Here is a 16,092-nt window from a genome sequence, read left to right as displayed (position 1 = left end):
GAGGTCATGAAGCATGTAGTTTTCCATGTATATGTTGTTCCACACAGGCCTGTAAAATGTAGAGTACAGGCTGTGCACCAAGAAGACAATGTTCTTTTACAATGACAAACCTTTGTTTTAGTGACCCGCATAATGTAAGTCACAAAGGGACTTCCATTTGAAACCAGTATACGATGAATTATGCTTAACTTAATTGAAGCAGGCAGGAGTTGTGTAACCTATATGTGACCTGAATTGCCTTGCTTGTTGATGAGGCCTGTAATGTTGAATAATGCATTGCTGACACAGGGTATGGGAATAAAAGTCAATGACAATGGAAAATCTGAAACCAATTTGACATGCATCTGAGACACAGCTGACATGAAGAGAACAGAGAGGAGAGGGCAGATTACATCCTGCACTGTGACTTACTGATCATCTCCAGTGTAGCAAATGAATACGTAAGGATGGGAACAGTTTCCCACACATTCAAAAGGATGAGTGAAGCCTATATGTATGTTATACTATATACAATTTAGTGTAATGTTAATACGCACCATACTTCCTGCGAATCTCATCATGCCGTGCCTTTCTCTCCACTTTCCTGTAAAAAATAAAAACAAAAGAAGAGTAAGATACTATATAGATCAAGAAAATAATTTTGCTTTCACACCTGCATTTTGGTTCACTGGGTTGGGATCAAAGGAAAAACATATCGTATGAGCTCTGGTTCACTTTGTGTTCACACTGACTTTAGACAAACAAACCAACAGGAATAAAGTCACAAGGACTGACAGGAAACTTACAACAATCAGTAGCAAAATTAAACCAACGAACAGGTAAAGTGAATAACACCGATCATTTTGTTACATTGCAATGTTCTGCTGGTAAACCTCAGGTCCTGGCATTCATGTGGATGCTGCTTTTACATGTACCACACATATATACATCATGGCAATGCCAGCAACCTCCCCCAGAAGAACAACGTACCCTACTACACAGCAGAAACTACTCAGAAACAGTTTGAGGAACACTAGCAATGACCCGGCCTACAACACCCCCAATCCCATCAAGGATCTACGGAATGTGCCAGAACTAGCCCAGCCTACCAAGAACTAAAAAACAAACAAACAAAAAAACCCTTCCTTATGGAGCCAGTCATAGTTTCATAGTTAGTCGTGTTTGCATTACATGCCAATGAAACAAAGTGCAACAGCAACAGGTCTGCCATCAGCCCATCGCTCAGCCTTTCTGAAGATTAACAAAAGCCTGGGAGGAGGCTTTATGCTCTGGACCTCCAGAGACGTCACTTTACTTCGTCTCAGTACAAGGGGCTGGTGTAAATCAGTCGACGCTTTATTGCTAGGTAGTGATCTGTGAGAAGTCAGGCTGGCTGAGCTCCGCCTACCATCTGTCACCCTCCGCCACACTGATGGCTTGTATGCAACTAATTTACTGACATGTTCACACTCCCTCTACATAAATATGGCTGTATTCAACAAGTTGAAAAAGAGCGAGTAGATGGAGCATAAGCAAAGGATGGAGTCTTATCCACAGCTCGATAAGATTTGAAGACAACAGGGATTTTGACTCTCATAACAGGGAAAAGGCTCGACGTCTAGGTTTGGTCAGTTCAAACATTGCTTGCTAGCTCTAGATAATCTGTATGTGTGTGTTGCAAGTAGGTCAAATCTAACAGTTGTATTTAGTAAAATAAAGTAAAAAAAAATATGCAAAGTATGAGCTTTGCAAAATCATACAACATTCAATGAGGGCTTCTCTACTGTGAGAACCACACTGATGATTTATGATTAAGAGATACTCTCAAGTCAGATGCTGCAAGTTAGCACAAAGTTGTATTGTCTTTTAGACATAAGACTGGGGGCTGGAGGCACTGCATGGGTAATGACCATGGTAAAATAAAAAAATGGAAGTGGAGTGAAATTAAATTAATAGCAGTGTTCTAATGTTGGCATGGTTTTTAAGACTGAAGTTAGCAACATTAAATGAGACAGCATACTGACATGTCGAGTAAAAGATGTGCAAATTCTTTTTTCGCGAACAAAAAACAGAAGATGCTCTGAAATGAGTCATTCACTTTAGTGGAAAAAAAAACATGAACAAGCTTTCGCTGGTCTTAAGTTCACCATCAATGTTTGCCTTGAAAATAGCAGTTACATCTAAATTTAATTTGGAACTTCCATTTGCAAAGCCAAGCATAAGAAATATACTTGAAAAGAAACTTTCATGTTCTTGATACTGTAAGTTCCCTTAAGATAACCAAGCTACATTTTTCACAAGCTTCACCCACACTGTAACTCTCTGACAAACACTTGGTTGATTTTTGTGACATTCACAACAGCCTTTTTGGTTTTCAAGGGAAAGTAGGGAGTATAAGATTTGGAAACCACTGATGCCCCCAAAGAAGAATAGCTTTTGGCTATTCTGTTCTATTTTGGCTTTCTCTTTCAAATAACTAAAATGTAAAATCTGTGTGTGGTTTGGGTTCTCAACATTATGAGGAGTGATTATTCTTGCAATTATGACTGCATTTTAAAAAGTCTTTGTTACAGGTAAATGCAGAAGAGGGCATGTTTCCAAGAGGTTTAAAAGGTACTCATAAAAAGAATTTAACAGAGTGTCAGTACATGCAAATTCAGTTTATAGGATGTTTATATCTCTCCTGCTTTTTATAGCAATACTCTTGACAGAAACACTGGAGATTTCTTAATGGCAACGTCAGCTGAAAAAACAGCAGTGTCAGTCAGGACTGATGAAAACCCTACAAAAGCCGCTGAAGATTCGTCCAGCCTGCCTGGGCTTGGATGACAACTGTACGACTGTGCTTTGTGCTGGCTCTCAGGAGGCCAGGGAACAGTGTCTAGAGGCACTAGTCTCTCCCATGATGGGTCTGATCTATTCTGAATGTCCTGTTCACAACATGAACTGCATCTATGTAGGTCACTGCACTAACTCTGACTTCAGAGATTTGATCATCCTCACTGCAGGAAACCCTGACTCGAGTTTATGGCACGTGAGAGAAAAGCTCATAGAGGTTGGATAGCTCAACGTGCAGGCTCTTTCTCAAATACGCGCACACGCGCACGCACACACACACACACACGCAAGCACACACACACACACACAAGCACACGCAAGCACACACACACACACACACACACACACACACACACACAAGCACACGCAAGCACACACACACACACACACATACACACAAGCACACGCAAGCACACACACACACACACACACACACACACACACACACACACACACACACACACACACACACACACACAAGCACAAGCACACGCAAGCACACACACACACACACACATACACACAAGCACACGCAAGCACACACACACACACACACACACACACACACACACACACACACACACACACACACACACACACACACACACACACACACACACAAGCACACGCAAGCACACACACACGCACACACACAGGGCTTTGATGTCCACAGCACTGCAAGTGATGATGATGAACCAGAGTTACTGATTTTCTTTCTGCATGACTGCCCCGCTTACCAACACATCACCCAGCTATCCTCGGAGGACAAATGCAGTGGAAGTGCAGGAACAAAAAAGAAAGATAAGGATGAAACATTCATGGAGTTCAAGAAGAGATAGGCTTCCACGCTTCTAGGTCTGCTGTCACTGCTACAAGACACACTGTTGTATGATTCAGTGACTACCACACTGTTTCTTTGACAGAGGAGGGCACTGCACAGGATGCAGCCCACTCTATTTATGATGACATTACCAAAGACCAGCTGCTGAGCCTTGACAATCCAATTGGTGTTTTGGGATGTGAGCAGAGTAACATTGAGCTCCTCCTCTGGGACATGGACTTGTTGGGGCTGCACAGACACCAGTTGCTTGATTCCCAAATACAACGGCCGCTGTTGTTGGGGACAATGAACTACTTCATTGTAGGAAATGTAATGCAAGCCCTGCTCGGATATATTGAGACACAAACACCGAACTTACTGACAGAACATAATTAGATCTTTACATCATCGTCTTACTCTGATATTCTTTTAGTCTGTGACTTTGAACCTGATCTAAAACATATGATGGGGCAAGTTTGATCGTATTTACACCGATCAGACAAAACATTCTGACCACCTGTCTAATATTGTGTTGGTCTCCTTTATGCTGCTAAACCTCCTCTGACCCAGTAGTTCATGGATACAGGACCTCTGGGGATGTTCTGTGGCACCAGGATGGTGGCAGTGAATTCTGTGGGTCCTGTGGGTTGCAGGGTGGAACCTACCTAGATCAGGATTATCCTGGAACATCCCACAGATGCTCAGTAAGGTTTAGATCTGGGGACTGTGGAACCCTGATGAACAGCTTAGCTCTGTTGTGTTCCCTGGTACACTCCTGAGCAGTTTTTGTGGTGTGTTGGGGTGCATTGTCCTGCTACTGAGGATGGCAACTGGCATCAAGGACTGCTGCTGCCATGGGGGATGGAGGGTTGCTTGACCTGCAATGCTCATGTGGGTGGTACATGTCAAACATCCACATGAATGTCAGGACTCAAGCTGTAGAACATTGCATTGCAACAAGATGATCGATTCAGTTCACCTGTCAGTGGTCAGAATGTTGGGGGTGATTGGTGGATGTTCTAAATATTTGCTAGGTTTAGCTAAAAATTCCATTTCAGTGAATTTAAACATGAAATCATCAATTAATAGTATTTATTGAAATTATCATCACCAAGGTGCTAATGTTTTAGTCTTATTTAAATGTCTGTCAGGTATTTAGTAGGATAACGAACAAATACCATGAGCCAAAGAAGAACTTTTTGGGACAATTCTGCTCACGAGGGGAATGAAATTAAACAAAGATCCCAAGCTGGAGTTGAATCTGGCACAATGCAGACCACGTCTACACTAAATTCATAAGTGAGGTTACTGATGGCTAAATGCATGAAGCTTTTCTCTTCATTACAGTCCTCCGCCGTGACAAACTGTGATTTTTTTCAGCATTTTTAAAATGGCCTTGAGAGTTTGTAAATCTGACAGCACAGACAGAGCATTGTACTATGTGCAGGGAAAACCATATTTTGTAGAACTGCTGTCATTATCTGTGACAAATCAGGACCACCAGGTGGAGAGTTACTGTTTTCAATGGGGATGGAAGTCTTTTCAGAAAAAAGTTGTAGCATGTTGCAATAAACTGTTTTTAGCCAGTGTCTAGACAACATGTACATATGGTGTTTTTCACATGCTAGAAGACATCATGCGCAAAATAAGTAGTCAACATCATGGCTGAGGATCCCCACCATAAAACTGTAGAGCTCCAATGGCCATGGTATTATAACTTCCCAGGTTTCATATGAAACCCACCTAAGGAACCATTCCTGTCAACATGCTGGGTGGGGCTTTCCGCATCCTTCTTCTTCAGAATTAGTTTCCTGATCAATCAGGAAACTAACAGCTTTTTTCTTGTGAAAAACTTGTGTGCTAGATAAAAAAAAATCTTTTTCACATTCACACAATAGTTTTGACTTGAATATGTAGCAAATTGCTCATAGTACAGCACCTGCTTGTGGTAAAGGAAACTAGTGCTGTAACACCAGCATGCTGTCATCGAAACCAAAGCACAGCAGAATACAGTAAACACCGGTCTGGAATTTCCATCAAAGTTTTGTCGATACTGATACATTAAATATGTCAGGATTGGTCCTTATATGATTTGAATGAACCAAATATATAAATATAATGCATGTGATAATGTCTACATAGCTTACTGAGACTCAATTGAAAGTGAGCCTGGTCCTATCACCTTGCCAGATTACTACTTCAATAATGCAGCTTTCACCAGATACAGAGGGGAGTGACATAGCCTAAAAAACAAAGATTGGTTTCATGTTGAGCAGATAAACACACAGACAGTGAAGCGGGTATTTAAATAAACAAAGTTATTATCTATTATTCTCAGTGCCAACCTATGTTTACTGAGGCCTGGAGTGAAGTTCTTACCGTTCTTCAGAGCGCTGTTTGATCTCCTCTCTCCTCCTGGCAAATCTCTCCTCATCTCTGTCATGCCTGAAATTGTAAGGAGACATGAACAGGGTATCAGAATCACTACTGTTCATGGAACCACAGAACAACAAAAACACACTCATTGGAATGTGACAACTGACATATTTTCCACAAATTGCAACATATGCTTGAAGGCCACTCTTTTCAAAAACAGAACTGCTTAAAAGTTAAAGTTATTCACTTCTCAAGAGCTTGACTTATACTCTGAGTCATGAGTTGTGTCTGCCGGAGCGCTGACAGTTTTTGCTGCTCATCTTTGTCAATCGAATTACTTCATTTAATTCAAGTCAAACCAAAAAAAGGTGAGAAAATCAAATTACCTAAAAAATGAGGAAATGTGACTACAGAGTCATTTGAATGGATACGTAAGTAAGACAGTGCATATGTAGAATTTGAGGCATTGCTCTTTGTCCTCATTTTTTTTCAGTCAGATGATAGACATGAACGAGACTACTACACCCAATGGACTGTCAGTGAGTGACAGGCCAGCCTGCAGTTGATTGACTGACATGACATTTCCATTTCACTCCAGCACAATGAATGAGAGCACCACAACACACCATGTCTGTCTGTCTGTCTGTCTGTCTGTCTCTCACAGAATGATTAAGCTACATGGACAACAATGTGAGGCTGAATGAAGTCTGAATTCACAGAGGTTCACTGCACGTACAGTCCTGACTAAACGGGTTAATGGGTCCACGCCCTGAATTCCCATAAGGAATAAATAATTAAATTTATGGGTGTATTTGTTTCGTTGTAGTTTTGGTTGGTTTCGATGTAGTTTAAATTTTAACAGCTCTAAACCACACCCTGCTTATTAATTCTGAGTAGTGATCGGCCAATTATTGGTAACAAGAAAGACCAATAATTTGAACCGATATACATTCAATGTTATATTTTAACCACGTGACTGCAGGGAACATGTCATTCATAACTAGGCTTCTGCATTAATGTGGATTACTGTGAAGAAGTACGATTGCAATAGAAGCCATGGCATCAGATCATCACAAGATGCTAGGATACACTCCTCTGTTTACTGTGAGACATAACAGTTTATCTCTTCTTCTCCTGCAGTTCTGCCTGCAATTCTCTGTTTTGTTATTCTTTGCTTGTTGCATCACTTTTATTGCCCACTAAGGCCAATATCTTAAAGTATTATTAGTTAGTGTTTTACCAACATCATTTCAGGGTAATCAGTGGCTGCCTCCTAACGTAGCTGCTAGCCATTAGCTGCTTTCACAGCGGCTACAGATATGGTAACTTCTTGCTAAAAGTTATCTTTCTTTAGAGAGATGACACAGGTACTCTAGACAGTGTAGACCCATCAGTCATCCTCTTAGTTAGCCTCAAAACAGCAATTGTGATGATTGAAATTGCAATTGCTCATTTCAATAGGGGTGTTGTGGACCCTAAATAACTGTTCGGAAGCCTTGCAAAGATTTCAGCTAAGTGGTGAGACTTGATCTAAAAGGACTTTGCTGAAACTCATGTTACAGTTGTACTAAGATGCCGAAGACTCTTCATTTACCCTTACCCTGATCGACGCTTCTTGCAGCAACAGCAGCAGCAGCAGGCAATAATGCTGATAAGGATGGCTCCACCCACCACAGCCAAGGTAATGATCAGGGCTTCAAAGTTCACTGGGTCAAACAATGACATATATAATTAACATTCATATTCTTTTCAGGATGAGAGTATTTTCACAAGGTCAGGTAATCAGTCTAACATGAAACACTGGGTCTCTCGTTCCCTGGAACAATAACATACACTTTGGCAATGGCCCCACCTGCTGAATTTTCTGCCACACTGCAAGTCATTACATTAATAATGAAACTACACTTGCACACTTGCATTTCCAGTGAAAACATAAGTAAAACATCAAATAGGACTCAGTCAGGTGGAGACTTTGAATTTAAACTGCAAAGCCAGAAAGAACCCCACAAGCAATATACTTCACAGAGAACAGTACTGTAGCAGCCAGCACTAGTCTAAGCACGGATCCATCAAACATCCAAGACAAAAAAAGAGATGAACTCTGTCAACAGTGTTTCCTGCCTCTGAGCGTCCATACATATTAGTGGTGGCTAAACAGGTGTGCATATTATTTTATATAAAAGCTAAAATTATAAAGATTGAAGTCTGTTCTTAACTGGGTTAAGCTAGGTTTTATTTATTCAGTAATATTTTATGTTACCACTGAAGGCTGTTAAATGAAAAATGGGTCAGACATCTAGTCTGAGCTGTTTTATGTGTTCCAATAAAGCCTAGATGTTAACATTGCCCACTACTGGTGAAGGAAATTGTTTAAAATTTGCATTCCAACCACAGATGTTTCCTTCCCAACAATTTACACATTAATTTACTTATGTATTAAATAAGACATTTCATAAGTATTAATAGAGCAGCCTGCTATAGTAAATCACTAATCTAGAAGTAGTTGGCAGTTAACCTAAAATTAGGAAGGAATACATTCAAATATAGTCAAGGATTGAAGACTGTGTGGTGTAAGCACTTTCAGAAGAATTTGCCACCACACAAAGGCCTGACCTGGTTACTTTCCTCTCCTGGCTGGCTACTTACAAACTTGGGAAACTCCCTGCACACCACAAATTATACTATCGGTACATAACAAGGGCAACAGTTCACTGTATTAAAGTTGTTGTAAACAATAGATGGGTACAGCTTCTCAGCCACATGAGAGAGGAAGTAGGTAGTGCTGAAAGATTGAAACGTAGGATCATTAGATGGAACCTACCCATTGTGACAGTGAAACAGAATGAAGTGAGAGGAACAGAAAGTTTTGGCTGACCACTCTCACACAAACAGGTCCCCTCAGCTAAAACAGTTTAGTGATTGTCAGGGAGAATCTCCTACCACTGCAAATATCTTGCAACCACTTTCTGACTATTGTTTAAAAGAGGTAGATCATTTTAAGACATCTGCCTGTCACATTTGTTTAGATTTTTAATGAAGATTGTTCTGTCTTTTTTTGATTTGAGTTTCTGCATGGTTTTTGATATGTGTAGAGGAAATGAAGAGTAACGCCTACAGCGTACTGAACCACTGAATCAGCTTCCTCATATCAGCTCCGATACGCCATCTGCATTTCCCTAAATCACTAAAGGTAACTGAAACAAGTGACAAATGAAAGACGGATGCAGATGCAGACACTACTTTTGACATCATGATAATAATAACTTTTTAAAAAACTCACGCCAACACACGCCCCAGCGGGCCTGGGACAGCTGGCACACTGAGGCTGGAGGCAGCAACCAGCTCACTGGGTACTCTGTGCAGTTGTTGGTAGTGAAGCACCACAGACACTGCAGACAAAACACAACAATCAAACCTCTGCATATTATGGTGTTATTAAGAACAAAAGAGCTGCAATCACTTTCCAATTAGCTGATCAAGTACCTAAAACACCAAATATTGCTTGGGTCCAGATTTACACTTATAGATCAGTCCACAGGAAATCAATAAAATTTGAAAAATTGTTCCAACCTGACTCTCTTAGCTTTAGATAACATTGTAACATCTTCCTGTCTATACCTATGGATCTTTTTTCAGGGCTGAAAAACACATTTGAGCTCTGCTAAAACCCAAAACCAAATCAATTTTACATCAATTTCACGTTTTATATTGTAAAGCCAAATCTTGTTTTTGTTTCTGATAACATTTTTTTCTATAACCCACTTTGACTGTCAGCACAATTTGGTATATCATAGTTTCAATAGCTAAACTGCACCAGTATAACATCTATGACAGAGTAAAAGAAACTCTGAGTGTGTTGCTTGTTTTCTGAGAATTCACTTTGAGATAACTTTAATAAATGCATTTTGGGTAAACATTCAAGGGTTCAATCACCATGTGGGACACATGGTTGGTCAAAACAAGTAGTAGAAGATGAAAGATCTCATTTTTCCTACATTTTGATACCAGATTCATAGTAATGATTTGTTTTGTGTCAAAATAAGGTTCTGAATAGGCATATTTGAACAGAAAATGTACAATCAACTCTATTTACATGATGAATTAAAACCACAATAAATTCTTGCTCAATCACTTGCCTGGCTTTTGCATTGCTTCATCAAATATACCAAAAACAAACAAAAAAAATTCATACAAAAAAAAACAAAACAGTTGATTATAAAGTAGTCAGGTGGGAAGCAGTGATTGATTTTTTTTTTTTCAATGGAATAAGCTTTTTGAGGATTTTTAGTGCATTCCTGATTTGTAACCTGACTACAACACTGATTTCAGGAAACTGCTTTTCTGTGTGACATTTTTCCTACCATTATTGATTTAACAAGTAACATTGAGAATTCACAGAAAAAATAACAGATCCACTGGCTTGCTAATAGATACTGTGTCCTTAATATAAATCAAAATAAGTTTCTAAAATAGGTACACTACTGGTCAAAAGTTTTAGAACTTGTTAATTTTTCGTGTTGGAAATTATGCATGTTAATGTCTCAGTGTACTCTGAAATGAAAGCAGAGAACAAATAAACAAATGAAGTAAAAAAAAAAATCAATTTAGAAACCAAAATGTATTCTAAACTTTGGACTCATCAAAGTAATCTCCTTTGGCAGATATAACAGCAACATACTCGTAGCATTCTTTCCACAATGGAAATCAAATATTCTTCACAACTGTGTTGCAGAAGTTCTCATAAATGTGTGGTTCTTGTAGGTTCCTTGCTTTCACTCTTCTGTCCAGTTCATCCAAATCAGCTCCACGGGGTTTAAGTCTGGAGACTTTGCTGCCACTCCATGTGTTCAAGCTCATCGTCTTGTTCTTTTATCCTGAGGTAGTTCTGGCAGAGCTTGGACTCATGTTTTGGGTCATTTTGGTGCTGTAGGATGAACCCCTGACCAACTAGGAACATACTAGAGGGTTCTGCATAGTGCTGCATAATGCTGTGGTAGCCGTTTAGGTTCAGGGTTCCTCTCACTCTGTACAAGAACCGACCCTGGATCCAGAAAAACAACCTCAGACCATCATGTTTCCTCCTCCATGCTTGACAGCTGATGTCACACACTGAGGAACCATCCTTTCTCCTACTCGACAGTGTACAAAAATCCTGCATGATGAACCCAAAGATTTCAAAGTTTCGTTCATCAGTCCATGATACCTTTTTCCAGTCTTCAGTAGTCCATTGGTGGTGTTTCATGGCCCAGACAAGCCTCTTTTTCTTATTCTGACGTCTTAGCAATGGCTTTCTTGCTGCAACTCCAAGTTTTCTCTTCACAGTTGAAACTGAGACTTCTTACTACGACCACTATGAAGGTGTGCTTGAAGCAACTCTACTTTCTGCAGTACAATACTGTTCAAATAATGCTCTGGAGGGTTTGGTGCCATGGTGTGTTCCAGCACTACTTTTATGCAGATAGAGGGGGTTGTAAGTAATCAAGAAAAGTTGGGACACCTATAGGATTTAGTAGCACCAACTGTCAAGGCTTGATCAACCTCCATTGCTGCAGAACAGCTTTAAGTTGTTAACTCATTTCTTGTTCCCTGAAATAGGCATTTTGTAGAATTCTGAAATGTACATTATTTTTCAGTTTTGGGTAACCTTACCTTTTTTCAACCTCTGGCAGTACCACTTTCCTTTGGATCATTTCAATCTATTCATTGGACTTGAACTACTTAAATTTCAATAAACAAATATTAGAAAATTCTAAAACCTTTGACCAGTAGTGTGTATACTGACACAAAATGAAAAATCTGAGATTCTGTTTACATAAGGAATTAATCGCATGACAATTCATACACACAAATAGCTTCAATACATTTACTAAAATTATTGTACACTGAAAAAAACTAAATTAAATTAAAAATTTAAAAAAAATCAGGTGATTCAGAGGGATTCTGATGTATTCTGACTAAAACCACGCTGGTTTCACTGATTTAATCCTTGGTATAGGTTTTTAAAAGAACATTTTTAATCCATCAAAGCAAATACTAGACAAGATACTGCAGATTTATGTTTTTAATTGAGCTGTTAATGCAGACTTGGTAAAACATAAGAGCCCACTTCAGCATATGCAGGGTTAAGTGGTACGAAGCAAACCAGCGCTACATGTTGACACGATGTTCAAGTAATTGTGTTCTACTTTAGTGTATGTATTTAGGTCCAGTGATCACAGTAGATGACGAGGGAGGTAAATAGGACACCAAATGTGAAACCATGCCAGGTATTATAAACAACCCTTCGTCATACGTTGTTTTTTTTTTTGTTTTGTTTTGTTTTTTAATGAGTGCGAAGGGCTGATCTTATCACGTAGAAGCTGCTTCCAATTTCCTGGTGCAACCTTACCTTGGCATTTGGAACGCAAGTGTCACAGGTTTTGTAGGTAGAGCAGGCTGAAATGAGAGACAAAAATAATCCAAGTAACTACTCAGAAACAAGGAAAGTGTTGCTAGCAGCGCCACTAGGTCAGGACCAGCCGAAAGCTGTGGTCGCCGTCACCACACTCAACCGTGACGTATTTTCAAAATACAGCTATTTCACTAACTACTTTACGTATGAACTACCCCTAAAGTTACTTGATACCACAAGAAAATTAACCTATATCAAACACAAAAACGACTGTACTGCTTTTAAAAAAAACAAACAAAGACAATCCAACTTACAAGCTGAAGGAGGTGGAGTAGTTGCTTGGCATTCTCCCTGGCTAACAAAGCTAACGCATAGCAAGACAGCAGCAAAAGCAGCCGAAGCGGTAAGAGGGTGTCTCATGGTTGTAAAAGAAGACATCGTGAAAAGCACAGAAGACCAGCTGGGAATCTTAACAGCGTGTACAATACAAAAAATATCAACTCGTCGACGTTGCGCTACTCGAGATGTCCTCAGTTGTTTCTGTTTTGTCTCGACTCTATAGCTGTCACTTCCTGGGTAGGCGCGGTTGTCTAACTCCTGACAGCCCGGGCGGGAGGAGTCAAGATACAGATGACCGCCCGCACAAATTTACACAACTTACCAGTAGCGTTTTGGGATCTTGAGAATTTAAGAAGAGAGTGGTCAACATTAAAGATTAAAAAAAAAAAAATACTGGATGCCTTTATTTTTGTTGAATTAACATCAATAAATGTCATTTTCAGTCACATTTTCATTAGAAATGGATGCAGTCCAAAGTGTGTCTCAGTATATTCAAATTATATCAAATTCAGCGTTTCAGGAAATCTTTTAAAAACAGTAGTAAGTAATTTTTTGTAAAATGAACCACACTGCTTGCAACACCTGACTCAGAACTTGGCTTTTTTTTTTTTTTTTTTTTTAATTCTTTACATTGTAGATTGGCTTCTGGATTAATCTGAAAGAAGTTAAAGGGAAAAAAGTGAGCATCCTCTCCCTACCTAGTTTAGAAATGAATTCCTATACTTGAAGAATTTGTCAGATAGCTTCCAGTACCAATTTAATACATTTTGGAAGTGTTCCCATCCCTTGTATTTGTGAGCTGCTTGATTATGGGAAAAGTTATGCTTATTTAGCCAACCACTCTGTTTTAGGAAAAAAAAGATGTGATCCTTTCAGACCATAACAGTGTTTGTGCCCTGGGTTAGTGGGTTTTTCCCTGCTGCAGGCTGACTAGAAAGAGGAGTTGTTGTCACTGTGTTTACCACTTTTTATCTGCTATGGCGTCATGCTGCAACCAAATCACTCACTGGAAATTTAATGAAGTGAAAAACACCCAGTGATCAGAAGGTGGCAGTGGATTGTCACACAAGCTCTGGCTCTGTTGATTATTTATATGGTGAGTTTTGCATTAACTCCTTAAGTTTCCATATGAATGATGCATATAAATGCACACTGTGCAGTCACACATTTTATGCATTGGTTGTGATCAGATCATGGATGTGATTAGAAAAACAAATTTGAGAATTATATCCAAAAAGTATGCAACTTGGAGGACTAAGAAAAGAAGGGGTGTGTAAAAAAGTGAGAAGGAGATAGAGGTGGGACCATTTTCTATAGTCCGAATTTCCTAAATTATCACAAAAGAATGCATTCATTACAAAAAGAATGGTCATTTATAAATTTCAGTTCAGTTGCCAATTGCACCCAGGTATAATGTAATGAGCCTATGTATATTTCAAAGTCTTTTCTATCTTTCCACATTCACGTAATATGTGGTTTCAACAGAGGTTCTTTATAAACAGGCCTAAATATGAGGCAGCAGTCAACAAAGTGGAGTACTTAAAAGAAATTACATTTGAATGTTGTCCAGTGAACATAAACTGGTATACCAGTCACAACTGTGGTAATCTCAATGGTTATATAAAAAGTTAATGAAGGAGTAGTCGCCTTGCCCAGACAGTTTTATTGTTGGATTTTATTTGTACTAGGAGGCTAAAGGTGCCTCTATACCACTCATCATGGACTCGTGTCAATGGCTCACTTCCAACTCGACTTCCCTAAACACTTATCACACTCCAAAATTATAGTCCCAAACTGTTTACAGAATCAGTTTCACAGAAAAATTCGAAGGAAAGTATGACTTTTAACCACACTTAAGGCATGGAGCACAGGATGACATTGGTTTCTGATTGGTTGATTCCCCACCTTGGTCCAGACTCTAACACTCTTTCATGACATGGCTGATGTTGGACATCAATGGTAAAAATGTCAGATCTGTGATAAATTAAATTAGTCAGACCAAATAATATGGAGTGAATGTGGCCTTCGGGGTTCATTTCAGGTATGGGACCCTTTGGGCATTTGTATGCCTTGTACAGTTGATAATCCATGCTTGGTTAGAACAGATGTGGTTATTAGTCCCTGGACTTCCCAAATACAGTATCACCAGTTGGCCTCAAAGGTGGTATCCTGGTGATATTGCTTTATTTATGCTGCAGAACATCTTCCTGTAAGTGGCTGCACAGATTGTTTTTTTTCATTAAAGAACCAGCGTGCAGGATTAAGTGGGGTCTATTAGCAAAAATGGAATGCGGTACTTAAAGTGATGTTTTCTTCAGTGTAATCATCTGTACCTACAAATCACTGTATTTTCATCAGCTTTGAACAAGCCTTTCATATGTACATAGGGAGCAGGCAGTCTTTCCAGTCCATCACATTACACGCCCATGTTTCTGCAATTGCCCAGAACAGTCAAACTAAACACTAGCTCTAGAGAGGGTGTTTCAGATTTTACATTGAAGCGGAAGCCGCCACATTTTCTCTTACATGATTGGAAAGAGAAGTGGAGGGATGTACCGCTATACTCCACTAAATTATACACTGCTCCTTGAATAGGAAATTCAGTTTAGCAAGAGGGCAGTGACAGTAGCAAAGTCCTTCTTCATTCATCCTTACATTGATAATGCACCAATATTAAAACCAGATTTAGCAGATCCTAATGTATTTCATATAAGGTTGGATGTGCAACATTAAGACTGTGTCACCAGCTATTTACAAACTTTGTCTGCTGCTTCGTGCTTAGTAAGTTTGGGCAGTTTGTTAATCAGAGCTTTATAATTTAAAACATCTTGATATAAACAGGAAATCACCAAATTTCATAAAGAATAACATTTACAAACAAACAGTGAGGCAGAGAAGTTGGGGGCCTTAATGCAAACAAATGAAATGACAGATGTTTGAAAAAGCTCTGAAAAACAATGAAGGAAACAACTGTGATAAGTTCAGTCATAAGTCTCTGTGAGCTTATCGCTACAAGTGACACCTCACACTTCATCATTTCACCCATATATATATATATATATATATATATGTATATATGTATATAGTGTATCCTGTCATCCTAACCCCAAAACCTCCTGCTATCTCCACCTCCCTCATCCCCACTCTCACCCCAGTGGTCGAGGCAGATGGCCGCCTTCCCTGAGCCTGGTTCTTTGGCAGGTTTTTTTCCCTTCCTTATTCAAGTTTTTTTTTCATTCCTTCCCACCATCGCTCATAGGGAATCCAATGGCAACTTTAGATTGTTTGGTTCTTTGTTTATAATTCCTATGGTCTGTACCTGACTATGCTAAGCGCTGTGAGATGACAT

The 16,092-nt window shown here is 39.4% G+C and overlaps 1 protein-coding gene across 1 annotated transcript in view; it reads right to left on the bottom strand.

The window, feature by feature from the left end:
- The window catches only part of LOC111569475 (pituitary tumor-transforming gene 1 protein-interacting protein), a 17,412-nt gene extending 4,432 nt beyond the window's left edge, over positions 1-12,980 (bottom strand). Inside the window, exons 1-6 of the mRNA XM_023271615.3 lie at positions 12,719-12,980; positions 12,402-12,448; positions 9,294-9,402; positions 7,614-7,719; positions 6,017-6,082; positions 537-583 (exon numbers count right to left, since the gene is read on the bottom strand). Coding sequence (XP_023127383.1) covers positions 537-583; positions 6,017-6,082; positions 7,614-7,719; positions 9,294-9,402; positions 12,402-12,448; positions 12,719-12,842 — 499 coding nt within the window. The 5' untranslated portion in view covers positions 12,843-12,980. The remainder of the gene's footprint in view (positions 1-536; positions 584-6,016; positions 6,083-7,613; positions 7,720-9,293; positions 9,403-12,401; positions 12,449-12,718) is intronic.
- Between the last annotated feature and the right edge of the window lie 3,112 nt (positions 12,981-16,092).

The sequence above is a fragment of the Amphiprion ocellaris genome, chromosome 9 (assembly GCF_022539595.1).
Source record: "Amphiprion ocellaris isolate individual 3 ecotype Okinawa chromosome 9, ASM2253959v1, whole genome shotgun sequence".
Lineage (NCBI taxonomy): Eukaryota > Metazoa > Chordata > Actinopteri > Pomacentridae > Amphiprion > Amphiprion ocellaris.
This window is presented reverse-complemented; position numbering and strand designations above follow the sequence as displayed.